The following is a 20,727-nucleotide window of genomic DNA, read 5'->3' on the forward strand; positions in this document are numbered from 1 at the left end:
ATAGCGTCTAAGCTTTTTCAACTTCTACGTAAGCTCAGAATTGAACATTTTTCTTTCGTCAACTATGAACGCTGCGTTTGAGCATGCGTGATACGCTCTAGCGCTTTCATCAGTGCTTACTGTGGACGCACTCGTTTGTTGCAGCTCCGCACAAAGTATACAAATAAAGCTGGTTTTTAAAATATTTTTTATATTCAAGTACTTTTTGCGCATGCGTCAGATATCAAAATAAGGTGGAGGTGAGTGAAAAGATGATGTGTTGATTACTCCGAAGCGATACATAAAACGATACACGAACGCACGTTTCACTATGACGCTACAGCAACGCATTTTCTACAATTTCTTTTTATCTAAGTCTTAGTAAAAACCTTTATTAACTGTACAGGAAATGTTTAGTCAGTGTATAAAACTAAACAGATATTTAACTTTTTTAAACAGAGATTTATTGTCAATACTATGGAATAAAAGTGCACTTGAGCCTTTCAATCTGTTTTTATTATTTATTCTGGTATTTTCCTATGGTCTATCAAAGACTGAATAAAAAGGGCCCTCATACGATGTGTGTAAATTAAGTAATGAGACTGCTGGCGATGTTATGTTCGATATGCAAAGCCATGGCCAATAACCAATCAAAATTGGAGGGATGGTCGATGTACACCTCTTCCACATTCAGTAAAACTACGAAATCTATAGATTAGTTTGGCGTTCTGATGTCATCTTTCTTGCAAAATCTGTTGTTGCAAGGCGTTCCAAATATGATGACATTAATATGGAAAAGTTCTATTAGATTTTGCTTCAGGCAGCGCAATGAAAACTTTTTCAAAACTTCAGAAAACCCATGGAGCGCAGATTTTTCGGTGGTTTAAGGCATTCTTATTAGGAAGAGAATCAATGGAAGATGAATCAATAGAAGATGAATCATACAACGAAAGACCTTTAACTGTAAGAACCCATAGAAAAGCTGACAAAATACGGATAATTGAATTTCAAGATCGTTAATTGACGATCAGAGAACAGTTTAATATGCATCACACCACTGTTCATGGAATTTTCAATTACGAGTTGAATTTAAAATACAAAAAAGGATTATATCTATGATACCAAACATCTGGAACGGTAAAGTTTCCTATCAAAGAGCAATATAAATAAATGTGTTTCAGACACATAAACAAATTCCTGTTGTTTCTCAACCTCCTTAATAACCAAACTTGATTCCTTTACCGTTTACTCTTCCCGAAATCTAAAATTTATCTCAATGGACGTCATTTTTGGACACTGGGAACACTCATAAAAGGTTGCAACTGACCAGATAAAAGCTATTCCAGTACCATCACTGCTATTTAGAGTAGGAAAAGTGTCACCGACGCTGTATGGCTTTGCAAGGGTATTATTTCTAGAGAGACAATATTGAATTTTAATTCTATTCGAATTAAAAAAAAATGTTTGAAAAATTAGTCTCAATTACGTACTTTACGCACCTTTCACGATCCCACACGATTTTCGTTGTCATAGTAATAGAAAATATTTAGGGACTCGCTTTGTTTTACCAAACATAACATTTCGAACCAATTTAATGGAAGAGAGTTTGGAAATCAAGGGTAGGAGAAATAAGAGGTCTTCATAGTAATGAAAAATGATAAAGGATCGCATTGAACTGAATCAAGACAAGTAGGCTAACTTTGACATTCAGGCATGGACCTGTTGCTCAGTCTTAAACTTGCCTATTATTAAAAGATTTATGCGTTTTAGAAATAACATTGCAAAGAAATCTTTATGAAAATGCGATTTTATCACGAAAAATCATTAAGTGGTAGTGATTTGATTATACCACATTTGTTATCATTTTCAATTTAGATGAAAGCCAAGAAAATAGCCAACGAACTCAAATGAACAATAGCGTTTGAGACACAGAAATGAGAATCCCCTTTTTCGATTTTGAAACAAAAGAGACAAGATAGTGCTTACCATGAAATTCAAAGTAAGACAATTTTCTGAACAAATAAAACTTTATAACATGAGTTAGAGTTATTAATATCGATTTTTAGAAAATCAAGGGTAGGGATGGGGTATTTCTAGAAAATGAAACTTTTTTTTTCTCACTGCAAAGATAAAATACTTTGACTTACATATTGATATCAATCAAACAGAAGTTTAATATGTAATTTGCTTATATAAACGGGTTTTCTTTTCATTGCATACAATGTCATTAGTATGTCTATGTTTTTTACTAATTGCTTACTGGTGAAAAACTTCCTTTGCTTCAAAAAATTACAAATCGGAAATTAAAATCGACATGTTAATTAAAAAATAATCTTTAGAATGGGCACCTAATTTTAGAGCGTTTGAAACATGTCGACTGTTATTTTCAATTTGCAATATTTTGAAGCGAATGAAGTTTTTAATCAAGTAAAATAATTACTTACATGTTGTCACTTGCTTGAATTACTCTAATGAGACATGTTAATTTAATCTATTACCTCAATTTTAAAGTGTAAAACTTATCCTTCAAGCTGTTTTAATTTCTCAATATTTATTATATTATAGGAATATATAAATCGAAAACTAACAAAAAAGAAATAGTTTAAAAAATATTTGAAATTTTCTCATAATGTACTTCGTATTTAAAAAAGTTATTCACACTAAACCATTTTTCTTGAAAAAAAACTATACACAGTATTTACATAGATTAAATTACATCAACTATTATGTTTACACAATTCTGGATCAAATATCTTAAAAGAAGGAAGTGTGCATCCTTTCACTTGAGCGATCTCAGATGCAGCTTTGATGCCTGTTTCAACAGAGAGGTCCAAGTTCTTGGTGAGGCCATAGACAGCAAGACAGGCACCGGCCACAGCATCACCGCAACCCACACCGTCCACCATCGTAATACTGTTATCTACTGAGAAAGTCCGAAAATGAGCAGATCCGTTGTCCACTATAACTGGCTCAGAACCACGCGTGATGATGGTGATTTTAGGAGAGTTATTAGTTTGTCCCCTTGTTTTATGGAGAGCTTCTTCGACTGTAATAAATTAAAGAAAATTATTTATTTACAATGAGTTATAATGAGGTACTTTTAGAGTCATAGGAACCCGAATCGATTATACTGTGCCCAAATGTAAATGAGATTGAGTATTCTAAGTAAGGTGATCAAACGATGCTGTAAATAAACATTTACTCTATTTATTAGATTTGTTACCGGGATCAAGATTTGTTAATCAAGAGAATGTCATCAATCACATAGTATCTTTGGTGAATGTCCGAAATATTTGTTATATCCGATTTGATATTCATTTATTCGATATTTTAATACCTGCTGAGGATATATTAGGAGAAACATCAGTGTTCGGATTACCGGTTAAATGCATACTGGATAGTGGCACTTGACCTTAAAAAACATTGATGAATGACATACCGGGCGAATATATACCGAGCAGTGGCATTGAACGTTAAAAAAACATTGTCGTCGGACATACGGGGCAAATGTATACCGGTACTTAACTAGACCTATTATATATCTCGGACATTTACCAAAGCGACTATGCCGACTATGTGATTGTCAGCATTCCCCGGTTGAAGTCAACAACTACCAATTTCGGTTATTCACAGTAACGGAAACATTCTAACGGCACAAAATAAGAGATCGACAAAACGACGAAGAAATTGATTAAATTATATGTGTCTCATCCGTGATCTATTATTCAAGTGACGACACAATCATAATCCCCATGAAGTGGCGTTCTTAGGGTTCAGCGTTCTTTAAATTTCCAATCTAAAAAGGGTGAAAATTTCTAGAAGTTGCTATTCGTGTTTATCTAAAAGTGGTTAACTCTCCGAGGAGACTGAATGATGATAAAAATTAAATAAGTTTATTCGAAAAAAAAATTACCTTTTCTGAAAGTTTCAACGGTATTACGTTAAAGGGAAAAATCAAAATAATAAGTATTTATTTCGTTTAAGAAAATATTATTGTTTGTTAATTATTTTATTTATTTATACTTTTGATAAAAAGATTCTCGAAAAACGAAACGTAAAATCTTTCCAACGGAACAATTAAACATAATTTAGGAGTAAAATAAAACAAGAAAACTGCCGCAGCCGAGAGGAGCGAAGATATTCAAGGAGGCAAATCAGGGCATGATATACATCGAAAATTTTTTTTTGTAAAATGACTATACTGTATGGTTTCAGCATTTAGAGTAAAAACAAATATGTTTAATAAAATTGAAGAATACGTATTTAAACCATAAATTTTTAAATTTTTTCGCTCCTACGGGAACCAGTTTCTAAAATTAAATAAAAAAAATTTTAATGGAACACAAATATTTCTAATTTGGGGTATAAACCTAGGAATTTTAATACAGTTTCAATGAAATGGGCGGCCCGGTTGCATTTGATCCACGGACCGGGGGTTGGGGAACACTGCCTTATATTGCCTTATGTACATTGTTTTAGTTTTTGAAACCAATGAAGTTTTTCTATTAACAAAGGTATATTTTTGCTTTAGTTTATTGCGATTTATTCCCTTATTACTGGCTTTCTGTTGCGTGAACTTTAAAAAAGATACATTATTTCGAACTCTATGCCGCGATCAGTTGTTTAAATAAATGCCAGTGTGATTTATAGATTTTAGCATTTGAATGGTTGCCGACAAGTAAAAAGGAAAGGGATAATCTTTGTCTTATTTTATCAACGTATAAATTTTAAAGCTAATAACTCAATTTCACTATAATGTGACTTAAAACATTCATCCTCTCACTTCTTTGGACAAATTTTCCTTTTCAAAGCTATCTAAATTGTCACTGAATAAACTTTAAAGCCAATGAATTCAAATTTACTAAAATGCCTCTTAAAATCTTCATCCTTTCAGTTTTTTAGTTAAATTTTCCTTTTTTAAAATATCGTTAATTTATATTGTCATTGAATAAACTTTAAAGCCAATGAACTCAAATTCACTGAAGTGTCTCTTAAAACCTTCATCACACTCATTTTTTTTGTTGTTAAATTTCATTTTTTTAATTTCTATTGTCATTGAATAAACTTTAAAGCTAATGAACTCACTAAAGTGTCTTTTAAAATATTCATCCACTCAGTTTTTTAGTTAAATTTTCCTTTTCTGAACTATCTTTATTTTCTATTGTCTTTGAATAAACTTAAAAGTCAACGAACTCAAATTCTCTAAAATGTCTCTTAAAACCTTCATCCACTCATTTTTTTGGTGAAATTTTCCTTTTCTATGATATCTTTAATTTCTATTGTCATTGAATAAAATTTAAAGCTAATGAACTCACTAAAGTGTCTTTTAAAATATTCATCCACTCAGTTTTTTAGTTAAATTTTCCTTTTCTGAACTATCTTTATTTTCTATTGTCTTTGAATAAACTTAAAAGTCAACGAACTCAAATTCTCTAAAATGTCTCTTAAAACCTTCATCCACTCATTTTTTTGGTGAAATTTTCCTTTTCTATGATATCTTTAATTTCTATTGTCATTGAATAAAATTTAAAGCTTATCAACTCACTAAAGTGTCTCTTAAAACCTTCATCCATTCAGTTTTTTAGTTAAATTTTACTTTTTTAATTTCAATTGTCATTGAAGAAACTTTAAGGCCAATGAACTCAGATTCACTATAATGTTTCTTAAAATCTTTATCCATTAAGTTCCTTAGTTAAATGCTTTTCAGAAGTATTTCTCACCAGATTCTTTTTTTTCCTGTTCAAAATACCCTAATTTCACCTTACCCTTGAACTTCATGTTTCCAACCGCATTGAAACATGGAAGATGTTACAAATATGGAAATAAAATTAATTCCAATAAGTTCAATTTAAAAATCTCAACAGGTTTGAGCAATAGTTGGGGAAGCACCGAAGATTACCCTGCATGGAATCTTAAAGTACGTGACTTATACGGAGTTTTGAAGGAATGATCACTGACCTGTAATTGAGAGAGGCGCACCCAAGGCTGTCGCCAAGGCTTTTAATTCGACCTCATTTCCAAACAGAATGTCGACCCGAGGTAGAACCTTCAAAAGAATATCTGAATAATCTTTGCAAATATATTCAGCCGAAAGACTCAATGAAAACACCTAAAGATAAAAGAAATCAAAATTTAAAGTTTCTTGTGTAATTGTAAAATATTATTAACTCCTGGGAGAATTATTATTAGATTGCAAACTAATAAAACGCATAAAATATCAAATACTATGATTTCTATGCGTGAACAAAATGTAAAAGAAAATTATTTCAAAGATCTTTTTAAAATTTTAATTCGTTAAATTCAATTAAAGTAAAATAATTTGCATTATTTTTAAGTTTTGAAAGACACTATAATTTTTTGAATTTTTTTTCAAAACTTTAAAATTTTTTAACTTTGAAGTAATTTAAGAATTTTTAAAATACAATTATTTCAAATTAAAGCATATGAGCAACATGAATGATTTTATGATGCACAGTGTGCAAAATAAAAAACGGACAAATCTGACTAAATTTTGATCTAATAATCGGACCTTCACGTTTTAGGATTCTATCTCAAAGATTTAAGAGTCTGACCAGTGCCATGATTTACTTGCGATGACGAATCAAGTAGATATCCAATTGCAGAAACCGGAACTGCAGAAAGCAGAATTGCAGAAACCGTTTGGAATAATGTTTTTAAAAGACTTCTGTTATTAGTGAACAAAACATAATACATAAAAGCTTTTTTAATTATAAATCATCCTTCAAAAAGTTTTTAAATTAAAAAAATTAAAGTTTTTTTTTTAAAAATTAATTTTAATTCACTTTTAATAGAAAATATAGTATAAGAAAATCATATGGTTTGGATATATTTTAAGATATAACATTTTTAATTATTTTAAAATCTCTACAGTCATCTATCTGTTCTGAAGTTTTCAACTTAGCTAAAGACACGACATCTAGTGAGGGGACCAAGAAATATTCATCTACAAATATATCAGCTTGCAAAAATTTAATTTTGACGTACTTTTAATAGAAAATATAGCACAGGAAAATCGTATGGTTTGAAAACATTTTAAGAGATAACATTTTTAATTATTTTAAAAACTCTACAGTCTGTTCTGACTGTCGAAGATCTGTTCTGACGTTTTCAACTTAGCTAAAGACGCGACATCTAGCGAGGGGATCAAGAAATATTCATCGACAAATATAACAGCTTGTAAAAATTTAATTTTGATGTAAAAATTTAATAGAAAATATAGCATAGGAAAATCATATGGTTTGAATACATTTTAAGAGATAACATATTTAATTATTTTAAAATCTTTACAGTCTGTTCTGACTGTCGAAGATCTGTTCTGACGTTTTCAACTTAGCTAAAGACACGACATCTAGTGAGGTGACCAAGAAATATTCATCTAGAAATATATCAGCTTGTAAAAATTTAATTTTGATGTACTTTTAATAGAAAATAAAGTATAGGAAAATAATATGATTTGGATATGTTTTGAGAGATAACAAAATCTCTACACTCATCTATCTGTTCTGACGCTTTCAACTTAGCTAAAGTCGCGACATCTAGTGCGGGGACCAAGAAATAATCATCTACAAATATATCAGCTTGCAAAAAATTAATTTTGATGTATTTTTAATAGAAAATTTAGTATAGGAAAATAATATGGTTTGGATATATTTCGAGAGATAATATTTTTAATTATTTTAAAATCTCTACACTCATCTATCTGTTCTGACGTTTTCAACTTAGCTAAAGACACGACATCTAGTGAGGGGACCAAGAAATATTCATCTACAAATATATCTGCTTGATGTACTTTTAATAGAAAATGTAGTATAGGAAAATCATATGGTTTGCATATATTTTAGCATAGGAATACAAAAATCTTAATTATTTTAAAATCTCTACATTCATCTACCTGTTTTGATGTTTTCGTCTCAACTAAAGCTTACACGACATCTGGTGAGTGGGCTACGAAATATCCCTCTACAAATATGATATCAGCTTGAAAAAAATTAGTTTTTATACACTTTTAATCTAGTATAGGAAAATAATATGGTTTGCATATACTTTAGCAGTAAAATACAAATTTCTAAATTATTTTAAAATCTCAACATTCGTCTACCTGTTTCGACGTTTTCATCTTAGCTAGGGCTAGCACGACATCTGGTGAGTGGGCTATGAAATATCCCTCTACAAATATGATATCAGCTTTTGCGAGGTCATGTTTGATGTCTTCGATCTCTAGATGTTCTGCTCGGAGAGTTGCTGAAGCTTCATGTTGACAAATCATGGATCTTTCAGATTCGTCAATAATTAGACAAGCACAAATTCCTGTTTTCAAGTCAGGACTTTGTACATATAGTGGTACAACACCATCTAATATAAGCTTTTCCTTCAACCATCTTTCGAAAGAGTCATTTCCAGTGCAACCTGTAAATATTTTTTAAAAATATTGACTTATTGTAAAGAAGATATACTAAAGCCTATACAAATGCCTTTTAAAATAGTTGTTGTAGTTCATTTACTTCGCACTAGAGCTGCACAATAGGCTGTGGTCTGAGAAACATCCCTGAGGATGATCCGAGGACATGCCATCACAATTTTGATCCTCTGCAGAGGGGATAGCAGCCCCGCTTCGGTAGCCCGACACCCTGCACGCGAAGTCGAGCACTTTACTGTAGAACAGTTTAACGAGGACCAGTACCTCACACCATTGGTCTCTACGCAGACTAATACAAGTGGTCACCCACCCGCACACTGACTGCAGCCAGTGATACCTGACTTCAGTGATCTGCTGGGAACAGTGTCTTAAAGATCAGTCCACTGCGGGACCTTTATAAAATAAGATTCAATTGTTGCCATAGAGGATTCGAGTTTAAATCTACTTCCTACAGAGCACAGATTAAAAGATGTTAACTACATCGCGGAACATGCGCTGGTGTAAGAAATTAAAAGAATTTGCAGACTTGGTCGATTATATCTAGAGCTACTGGACCGATTTTAATAAAATTTGATATGTCTACATATATTGATACAATGCGAAACAAATAATCATTCAACAATTGTAATACACACGCATGTCAGTGCGTAACACACGTTGGAGTCGGAAGGTATGAAACAGCGGTTGTAGAATAAACGAAAAAAAAAAGGGTTAATAGGGGGTATGGTCCCCTCTTGCAGATATACAGGCCATACAGCGTGGTTTCATACTTGAAATAAAGCAGTTTATCATTTCCTGTGGCAATTGGCCTGAATTGTCCTGTGGAAATTTCATACCTTCCGACTCCAAAGAGTCTTGCGCATGATCATGCGTGTGTATTACAATTGTTGAATGGGTTATTTGTTTTGCATTATATCAATGTATGTACATATCAAACTTCATTAAAATCGATGCAGTAGTTCTAGAGATAATCGACCAAGTCTGCAAATTCTCTTAATTTCTTACAACAGTGTATTTCAAAAAGAAAAATTTCTATTTACTTAATTTAGATACAAATTATTTCCATTTCTTTTAATGCAATCAGACCATAATAAATCTAATAAAATTAAATTAAAGCACTCTCATAAAAGCTAGTTTTTCGTCACGGAAGTTGAGGCTCTATTACTTCAAGGTGAGTCATGATAATTACAATGAGGTTAGTCATGCATGCCGGCCACCCTTTGCCAGGATAAGTTGGTATTAAGTATTGTGGCTTGAAACCTACACTGAAGCATGGTACATTTCAATCTACTGACGGAGATATCAACTCGGTTCTTTACAATGGCAGTTCAGTATAATTATCACTGTACCGTCGTGGATTTTTAATAATGCTAAGCAATTAATATTTTTGAAGGTAAAAAAAGTAAGTTTTTCATAGATATTTTTAGATACTTTAGTTAATCTTTTTTCTTAATATCAGAACTTGATAACATCTACAAGCTCGAACAAAAAAGTCTTTAAACTCTGATGAATCACTATTGAGGCTAATAAAACCAAATAACTTAAAACAAGTTTATACGAGAAAGAAGATTAAAGGCCCTCTTGAAAGAAAAATTAACTTCAGTTGCATTGAGTAAAATTGATATTTGGATGGTTTCAATCACTCCCTTGCTTTTTTTTCTTTTGGTGGCTCAGGGGATAGAGTGTTGGCCTCCCATTGAGGTAATTTGAATCCCAGTGATGGCTGGTCGACAAGAATTCTGCACCTGGCTCGTACTGACCGCAGTGCTGAGATTAAATATCTTCAGTGGAAGATGGAATTATGGGTTAGAGTCCCCTTGTCGTTAGGCTAACCATTGGACATTTTCGTGGTTTTCCTCACCATGAAACGCAATGCGTGCATCAAATTTCATCCAATACTTGATCTGGGAGTTCTCTTGTCTTCTGGATCAGACTCAAAATTATAAAGCTACAGAGTTGATCATTGCCAGTCGTATACTCAAAACTCGTCTCGGTTGTTCAACGATTGATACGAAATAAAATAAAGTGTTAAACATGGAACCGCAGTGGCTCAGGGGATAGAGCGCTTACCTTAATATGAGGTGACCCGGGTTTGAGTCCCAGCAACGACTAGCCGATGCAAAATCCATACCCTGCTCCCACCGCCCACAGTGTTGACTTAAAATATTCTTAGTGGTAGATGGATAATCCCCTTGCACTCAAGATAATCATGGGATGATTTCGTGCTTTTCCTCAGCATGTAACGTAAATGTGGATAAGTTCCATAAAAAAAATCTCCATGAAGGGAAATTTCTCCTAATACTTGATCCAGAGGTTCCCCTGTCTTCTGAATTGGGTTTAAAATTACAAGGTTACAGATTTAAACATCGTTAGTTGTAAACTAAAAAATTGGGTCGGCTGTCCAACGATGGTTATAAAGTAAAATAAAATGTTAACTATGATTGATCGGAGTTTAGAATTGTTTTTTTCCCCCTGGCTAAAGTTTTTCTTTCTGCATGGAGCCACGAAATATATTAAAGGTGGTCATCTATATGTAGATCATCCAGGGAAAGATAAAAGACCACCAAAATGTATTTTCTGCAAAGGATGGATCTGTAATAAAGAAAAATTCCCTCTTCAGTCAATAAATGGTGATTTTAATGTTTGAGATAAAATTTTAGTGCAAATTGGAACACTATAAAAAGTCAATAGCACTGCCATAAAATCATTCTGCTCTATATCATTGCAAACGAAAGAATTGAAAATTTATTGATTTCAAGAACTTAGCTGTGAAAGATGAATTTGAAGGAATGATTTGGAAAGAAGGATTTGGAAGTGGCTTTCACATAAAACTGTATGGGATACTCTCAACTCCAGAAAGAGGTGAAGAAGACCGATGATGCATAACCGCTTGATTTGTAACCTCAGCACCAGCTGCTTTTTTTGTAAACTGGATGGCGTTTCAGCATTACAGTTGTTAAGCTTGTCTACTTAGAGGATTTTTTCTTTAATGAAGGAAAACTAAAAGCTCATTATTTTGTTTTGCAATTTCATTTATTTTCAAGAATTCAGTAGTTACAAGATTAACGAAAAATATGGTAATCGACTACGAGATAGGATACCGACTTCATATGTGACAGGATAGACTTGCTCAAAATGGAATGGAAGGAGCAGTTGCTAATCTAAACAAATGCCGCGTTTCAACAGCCGATTAGGATTGATACCCTCTTTGACGTCTCTTGCAGGTAACCAATTGAAAACAAGCATAATGTATGACGTTGCAGCAATATAACGAAAAATTCTTCGGGCTGTGGTTGAACTGAAAATAACACGTTTTGAACAATGTGTTTGAAGAAGGCGGATTGTTCTTTGATCATATACTATAATTAAATAAAATTTTGACTGTCCAGTTTGTGTTTATTGTTGTGAGCTTTGTTTTGCCAGGTGATCGAAATTTATATAAATTGTTTTCCAAATTTTTCGTCATAGCTTATACAAGATATATATAAACTTTCTGACTTCCTCTATCAACGACAATGATAACCATGTTAGTCTAAACAACGTAACTTAAAAACTAAAACCATTCTGTATTACAATTCCTGTAAATCCACCTATTGGCATGCGGAAATACTTGAAGATGAACCTCGTTCAAATATCTGTATGATTAAAGATTGTTTTAGGTTTTATAAAATAATTGCAAGGAAGCAAAGATTCTAGTAAAATTACCCAACTGTATAGTAATGACATTTCCAGTAAAAAAAATAAAAAACTTAATTCTGGCAATAAAAAATAAAACAAATGAACGGTATTGAAATTATTCATTTCGTAATTTTCCCGTTCACATGGAGACGGTTTATGGAAAATTCTACTTTCAAAATTACAGTTCTTATAAGTTAAAGTAAACAAAAATTAGCAAATAATATTAAATTACCATGAATAGACGAAGTAAATATATTCTGGTTAAATACTCGGACTGTAAGGTAATGAAATATCGGGTCAAACGAAACCAAAACATACGGTATTTAAACCATTAATTTGGACATTTTCCCGTTCATATGGTTTACCGGAAATTCAGGTTTTCAAAATTATACTCTTATTACCACACATTTTGTAAAAAATTCAAAACTGAAAAGTAAATTTTACCGAATAAATGGTATGGTTTTTATGTCTTGCTCTAAAGTATCATGATTAAATTATTACATTTACCAAATTTTATCATGCATTATAAAATCCTACTTCATAGTAAATTTTACCAAAATCAATAACAAAGCGCTTCGGTAAGAATTACTGAGCTTTTTGATGTTAAAATAGAGCCAGAAACATGGTAAATTTTACCATGTATTGGTAGTTTTGACCATATTGTTTTCCTCTGTCTGAGGAGAAGCATGTGTTATGTTCAATAAGTGCATTAACTTGATTTATTATTTAAGTATTATTATGTAACTACTTTACTTTCTTTACTACTTTATGCACTACTTTAATACTTTACAAGCATTTTTTCTTTACCAAAGAACTTACCAATGAAAGAAACTCTTGATTTACTTCCCAAAATCCACTTCGCAATGCGAGCTGAATTTTGTGCAGAGCCTCCAGCTGACAACTCAGAGTTAGAATCATTAAAGAGCTGCTGAATAAGTTCTTCGTGTTCTTTACTAGCTTTGATTCCATCATCACGTTTCAACCCAAACTTTTTTAGAGTGTTTTTATCACATTTAGCACAGATGTCTAACAATGGTGCACCCACAAATACCAATCTTATCTCATCCTGAAAAACAAAAAACGAATAATAGTTGATTTTTGATTGAAATTAAAAAGTATAACAACACTGATATACAGTAGTAGATACTGTGGATCATCATGAACAAAATGGCTAAACTCATTACCTTGTTAAGGTGGCAGAAAATTTGCTAGCTTTTTTGTTATAATTTAAATTAAATTAAATTATTGTAAATAATGTGAATCCTTTGCTTGACAAAAAAATTTGAACTGAAATTTTGATTTAATTAGAAAGAGTCATAATAATTGTGGTCTAAAATTTACTAATTTAAAAAAAACAAACAATACATTGAATTTAGTTTAAATATCTAGAGTTTGGTATGTGTTATTGTGAAATGTTAAAAATTCATAACTTATAAAAAATTAAATTCGATCTGCAAAGAAATTGGTAGACATATTTAAAAGTTAAAATATGCCAGCAAGAATCATTAATTTATGATGCATATATACAATATTTGTTTTAAGAAATAAAAAGTTTGTCTGTATGTTCGTTTATCAAATATTCACAAGTACTGAGAGAATATTAACATGAATTCGTACTAGGCATAACAAAGTGGATAGAAATTAAATATTATATAGTTATTTAATACATTTTACAGATAATTAACAGATTTATGCAAATTTTTTATGAGAATATAATTATCTTTATTGCACAACAAAAACATGCATGCTTTTTATAACAGTTTACTTCCGTTTCAGCGGAATGTTTAGCATCGTACGAGGTGAAAACAGACTTCTTGCTCGAATTGTGAACAATCTGCTGTTGTCATCTGACGGTTTTCAAATATATGCCAAAAGTAGCAAAAATAATTCATGAATGGGGTAAAAGCATCTCATCTTGGTGTAAGCATTCTCGTTTATTGGAAGTGAGGTTTAACTACACTCTTTAAAGTGAGTATGGACTCTCGATTTGTAAATTAACTTGAAATAATGTGCATTTTTGGAGGTTTTCACCATCTAATTCAGATAGTTCACAGTTTTTAAAGTGCACAAGCCTCATTAATAATATCGTTGAGTACTTACTGTCATCTTTGAACTTTTTGTGCTTTTTTCCCCCTAGATTTCCAAGTTTGCTGAGTTTAAATATTTATTTCAGTTTGCTATAAAATAGAATGATAAATAGATTAATACAAATATTCATTACAAATTTAAAGAAAAACTATAAGAAAACCAGACAAATTATTTAAATTCCATGATCCAACTATTGATGATACAATATAGTTCTTGAGCATATTTAGGAGAACTTTTATTTGGGTTCAATTGTTATGAACTGTTGCTATTCAGAAAAGTCACGGATTCGAATCCCGGATAAGGCATGTATGTTCTTTCATTCACTTCTCTGAACTATTTGTCATTCTTACTTTGGGAGCAGCGTTGGCCTACCTAATATGGTGCCTCTGAGAGAATGGCCAACAAATCTGTCCTTCTGATACCCGAATGACGTAAGTCAATATCCCGGTGGGCATTGGAAAAAAGATTTAAAATTTAATATGCATTATCATTATCATTATGCATTATCATAATATATTCTATTATACTTATGCATTCTATTACTATTATTCGCAGTTATTTGGGACCCAATCATTTTGAACAGTTCCTTAAGATACAACTACCATGCAGAGTTAGCTTATAATTATACACAGTTCCTTAGAATTCAATCATTATGCACAGTTTCTGAGAACCTAATTCCGAACAGTTACTTAGAATTAAATCACAATGCAAATTTACTTAGCTATGTTCAATTAATTAGAATTGAATAATTGTGAATAAGAATCCAATTACTCTAACTTGAATCCAATTACTATGCACAGTTTCTGAGAACCTAATTCCGAACAGTTACTTAGAATTAAATCACAATGCAAATTTACTTAGCTATGTTCAATTAATTAGAATTGAATAATTGTGAATAAGAATCCAATTACTCTAACTTGAATCCAATTACTATGCACAGTTTCTGAGAACCTAATTCCGAACAGTTACTTAGAATTAAATCACAATGCAAATTTACTTAGCTATGTTCAATTAATTAGAATTGAATAATTGTGAATAAGAATCCAATTACTCTAACTTGAATCCAATTACTATGCACAGTTTTTGAGGATCCAATCTTTGTGAACAGTTGAACAGGATTAAATCACTTTGCATATTTACTTAGCCAATAACAATGCTCAATTACTTAGAATTGATTAATTTTGAATAACTTAGAATCTAATAATTATGCGCAGTTTCTGAGGATCCAATCTTTATGAACAGTTACTTAGAAGTACATTCCTATGCAAATTTACTTAGTCAATAACTATACTGAATTACTTAAAACTGAATAACTGTGCAATGTTACTTAGGATTCACTCGTTGGAAAAAATGGTTCACTGACCTATTTATTAGTCATAGGAATGCAAATCAAAGTTAAAATTTGGCATGATCAATGGCCTCATTTGTTCATATTATTTGTTTTTTTTTCTTCAAAATTTGAATTTGTTCAAAAGTTAATACTTAGTTAGTTATGTGTCTTTTTGCAAATTTTTCTCGATTAATTTTGCTATACGTTACATTTTGCTTCACAACTCAAACTCTACAAACCTTAGAAACTTGAAATTGTGATGGTTTGTAGAAATGTATGTACTTGAAATATGATGGAATAAAAAATTACGATTCAATTATTAGTTTGAAAATTATCAACTGTTAAACTTGTTGTGAAAAAAAACATGTTGTCGGGGAAAAACATTGAAAAAAAAAACATGTCGACTGAAATACAACTACAGAGTTCAAATTTAACGTGCAGATAGAACCATTTTGGATTATAAGACTTTTCTTTTTTAAAATTCTTATTTGTTTGAAAGCTATTGCATTTTTAAATGTTATTTTTTGCAATTTTCTTTTCTTTCAAGAATAGGTATTTATCCATTGTTGTAGAAAACTTTGTCTTTCCTGCAATTTTCCCTTTATGAGATTACGCTTGACTTTTTAAAAGTAACAAAACAATTATTTTAAATAATTATAAAATACAATAAATTTTATTGGTTTTGTATGTAATATAATTTGTAATTTTTTAATTTTGTTTTGGAGTGCTACACGGATATTAATGTTTCTTTTATTAAAATAAATTAAAAATTTGTAAATAATATTAAATTACCGTGAATAGACGGAGAAAAAATAATTTGGTGAAATACTCGTACTGTATGATAATGAAATTTCGGGTAAAACGAAACCAAAATATATGGTATTTAAACCAATCATTTGGTTTAAGCATCAAAATTTTTCCGTTCGTAATATTTACTTGAAATTCTGGTTTTCAAAGTTATAGTCTTATTATCATATATTTAATAAAAAATATATATCTGAAAAGTAAATTTAACCGTATGAATTGTTTTTATTCCATGCTCTAAGGCATCATGATAAAATTACCAAATTTTACCACTTTTACAAAGTTTTACCATTTATCATAAAACCATATTCTATAGTTTATTTTACCAAAATTATTAGTAAAGTTCTTTGATAAAAGTACCCGAGCTCGGTAAAATTCCTATACAGCGAGAAACGCTGTAAATTTTGCTATATGAACATACTTTTTTCTCTTAGTAATAAGGCAGTTAAATACATAGGATAAATTATATATTAGAGCAGTTAACAATAATAAGATATGGTATATTATTTTAATGTGCATAGCAAAATAAGAATATCAAAAAACTTAACTCAAAATAAGAATTAAAAAAGATAAATAATAAATATTTTCATGAAAATTAAATAAAATGAGCACATTAACCACATAATAAAGAGAATTCTATATTTACTCTTTCAAAGTACATACCTTAAAAATGTCTAGCAACCTGGATACTAGAAACAATTAAACAAGAATTTTAAAAAAAAATTAAATTAACTTTACAATTTTATAAGTACTCGGAACTTCGAATTGAAATCATTCTATTTAGAATATAAGCGTTAGGAAGTTGTAAATATTCTAGATAAACCAATCAAAATGTTCGATTAAACTGCTCTTTCTCCTTTTTATTCTTCAGTTTTTGAATTCGATAACAAAACCAATTTGTATCAGTGCTTGTTAATTATTTGTTTGATCTGCAAAATACAACACGATTACTTTTGTGTAGATTTAAGATAAGTGGAAATCAGGAGGAATATTATCTGCAACAAATGTTTGATATGATATTATTTTGTAATTCCCCTTTTTCAGATCGTCATCTTTTGTGTACCTAAAGACGTAAAAACACATGTACTTCGGCACCATTGATGCTTGTATCAAACAATCGAACCGATCTTCATTCTTATTTGCGCAGAATTTAATTAAATATTTTAAAGTCGTCATAGTTATCATAATAGAATAAGTGCAAGTGATGTCATCGTGGGTAAATCGTGATATTCGTTTATGTCACGATTCAACAACCAATCAGGATAGACACACACTCGTGACGCCACTTAATGACATCTAATTAAATCTGATCAGTGAATCGATTTATCTCGCTAATAAATGAAGCATAATTGCTGTAACGTTAACCAGCCGAACACAACATTAGGCCCAACCATGTGATTTAAATCACATGGTTGGGCTGATTAACAACATTAAATCTCATTAAATCATAAGACATTAAATCACATTATAATAATATAAGAACATTATAAGGCTTATAAGAATTTCAAAAACGTACAAAATACACCATAAATGAGCAATATTAAAGGTTTGACGTTAAAATTAGTATAATTAAGTTCAATTTCATAATGATGTACAGCTATGTAATGATGTATAATTACGTGGTGACGTTGAATTAAATGCTTATTCACAATAACGGTCAATTAAGTAATCGAAAAGCACATTAATTTAGTATAATGCAAAAAAAACTTTCAATTAAGTGCAATTTCACAACGGAGTTTATCTAAACACAACTATCTAATAAGTATCTTTAATTACTTATATAATTTCTTAATGAGGTTATTTTAAGTAAAAATGTAGAATGACGTCGAATTATGAATAATTTTTTAACAACAGATAAATAGGAAAAAATAAAGTTGTACTTCATAGACTAAAGAAAGCTCTCCGTCATACACTGAGAATAAAATATCTTATTCTCATATTTTATTGTAATTCATATATACGATATATTTTAAGGATTTTGTAATATTTATATTAGATTCTGTTTGACAAGGAAAATAATTTTTTTTTCTAATTTTATAAACAATCAGGACTTCTAGAAAAGATAATTTTAAATCAAAGGAACCGAAATTCACAAGCTTATCACAGATATTCAACAATAGTCCAATAAAGAATATTAGCAAAAAGTAACTGGCAACTGACGCAATCTTAACTGCCTCATCATTTTACGCGTTATAAATCTTGAAGAGCATTTGAAATTATCAGTATTTAAAATAGTCAATGACAATCTCTTATTAGTAGGTGATTAAAAAATTATTCGAAATTAAAAATGAACAAATTATATACAAATGATGTATTTTAAAATAAATTAAATTTATATTAATTTACAAAGACAATTTCATGATGAAAGAAATTTAAAAATTGTGTATTTACCTGTGCGCAATTTAACCGCACATAAACAGGAAAGCAGCTAGTGCAGAATAACTCTGTTGACCACAGCACGAATTATAAAAGATAACTTTTTCTTTTAAACAGGGATTTGTTTTTACAGGGTGAGTGAAAAATACTCTGATTTAAAAGGTAAGATAATCCTCAAGATTATCTTACAATTATCCGGTCATATGCTGAAAACATAATATATTACTCTTACATTGTCCAAAGACTGAGGCGAGTTTTTTCTTATCGTCATATGATAAGGCTATCACTTTAGGTAGCCATATCAAGTTTTAAGAGGGCATAAAATTTGATACGAATTGTATTGTAAATATTGTTAATTCACTTACATTTGCTTTTTGTTTTTGTTTTTCAGCAGCAAAAAGGAATATTCTGGATGTGTTATTTAGTAGTCATTTCAAAGCTCACGAACATAAATCATGTCTTAAGTTTATAAAGAGATGAGTAAAGTTCAATGTGTTATTCCTTTTGTTTATAAAAAAAAGTTTTTGTACAAAAGAATAGTGAAAAATAATTTAAATACCGTCCCCAGTCAAATTATTTGACGTACTAAACGATTTTAAGTAAAATCTTAATTATCCGATAATACTATACAGCTTTATTGCTTTTACGCGTCTGAAACCGGTTAGCACTTGTTCACTTCGTGAATCAATTAGTTAAATTAGAAGACATTTAATATAAATTCGATGATTGGATACATTGGGCGATATATCATATAAATATAGAACATTTATTATATCAGGTATTATATTAGTAAATTACAATAATTAGACCAAATTAGTAGACGCACTGTAGTTTATAGGCACGAGTTTATAGGCAATACTTTTATATTTAAACATACATGTAATGGGCTTTTATTCAGGAGATTTTTTATATACTTCATATTTGTATTTATTTTTAGCAAACTGGATTTATATTTAAGAATTGCATTATTATGTTAACCAATTGATACAAGAATGTAAACAAGTGCAAACCGGTTTCAGCCACGTAAAAACAATAAAGCTGTATACCTAATAATTAAGATTTTACACAGAATCTCATAGTGCGTCTAATAATTTGGCCAGTGACTGTATACCTAGAGTATTTGACAGTTTTATTGTAATAAAATATGCTTTTTCCTATAAATAAGACTGGTCCGTGTGTAATTATCAAAATACCATTCCTTTTAAATATTGGACGAGTTTTTTTTCTTTCAAAAACTTCAACTTAGTTTTTTTTTTGCTTATAAAAATGCGTATAATAAATTCTGTTTACATAATTCATAACTTTTTATAACCATAGACACTGATATTATTAAATAAAAGCAATAATATTATTCAAATTTGCATTAACTTTAGTTAAACATTGAATTTTTATTTAGATTACCCAGAATGTTTAGATTTTCTTGCTGAGATAGCGTGCATTCAAATTCGATAGAATTTGATAAAAAAAATGTATATATGTCAATGTTGATGCAAAAATACTATCTCTTTCCATATATCTGTTTACTTTAGGCATGAATAGAGGAATGGATAAGATAAAAAAAATACTTTAAAAAGAGCTTTTTCTTAACGTTAGATGTGTAACATCTATTCGATAAATACGGAAAAAAAAGCCGTGAACGTTAATGAAGCATTTCGTGATGTTTTGAGGAAATTTCTCTTTGAAAAACTCGTTGCTTAGCAACCACCTGTGAAATTTAGCCTCGAATGGTAAGAAAAAATTATATATTTTATCAAATCTTTAGCAGAGGACGCCATATCACCGGAGAAACTTTTCGTCATAAATTTTCTTTCACCTCCATTACTAATTTAAAATTTAAATTAATGAAAAAGTGAGATCAGACACACCTAGAGTAAGTTCTGAAGTTTGAATTGTCGAAAAAAGAGATCGAAATATCAAAATACAAACAAATTATCGGAAGATAACTTCTCTATTGAGTAATCCTAAGTTATTTTCTCATAATTTATTTTCATATTTGAATATTTTAAGTATTTTCTTTTAGTATTTGAAATTTTCT

General features: G+C 30.3%; 1 protein-coding gene across 2 annotated transcripts; it reads right to left on the bottom strand.

The window, feature by feature from the left end:
* Positions 1-2,482: 2,482 nt before the first annotated feature.
* LOC107439357 (uncharacterized) lies at positions 2,483-18,874 on the bottom strand. 2 transcript variants are annotated; one of them, XM_071178913.2, is made up of 6 exons: positions 18,708-18,874; positions 14,195-14,271; positions 12,914-13,160; positions 8,099-8,406; positions 5,938-6,088; positions 2,483-3,025 (listed from the first exon to the last, which is right to left on the bottom strand). In XM_071178913.2, the coding sequence occupies exons 2-6, from the start codon at positions 14,198-14,200 to the stop codon at positions 2,697-2,699; spliced, it is 1,041 nt and encodes a 346-aa protein (XP_071035014.2). In that variant the 5' UTR covers positions 14,201-14,271; positions 18,708-18,874; the 3' UTR covers positions 2,483-2,696. The 2 variants fall into 2 exon arrangements, with proteins under 2 accessions (XP_071035014.2, XP_071035015.2); XM_071178914.2 differs by lacking the exon at positions 18,708-18,874 and adding an exon at positions 16,980-17,468.
* Between the last annotated feature and the right edge of the window lie 1,853 nt (positions 18,875-20,727).

Source organism: Parasteatoda tepidariorum, chromosome 6 (assembly GCF_982258835.1).
Source record: "Parasteatoda tepidariorum strain Cologne lab strain chromosome 6, Ptep-v5.0, whole genome shotgun sequence".
Taxonomy (NCBI): domain Eukaryota; kingdom Metazoa; phylum Arthropoda; class Arachnida; order Araneae; family Theridiidae; genus Parasteatoda; species Parasteatoda tepidariorum.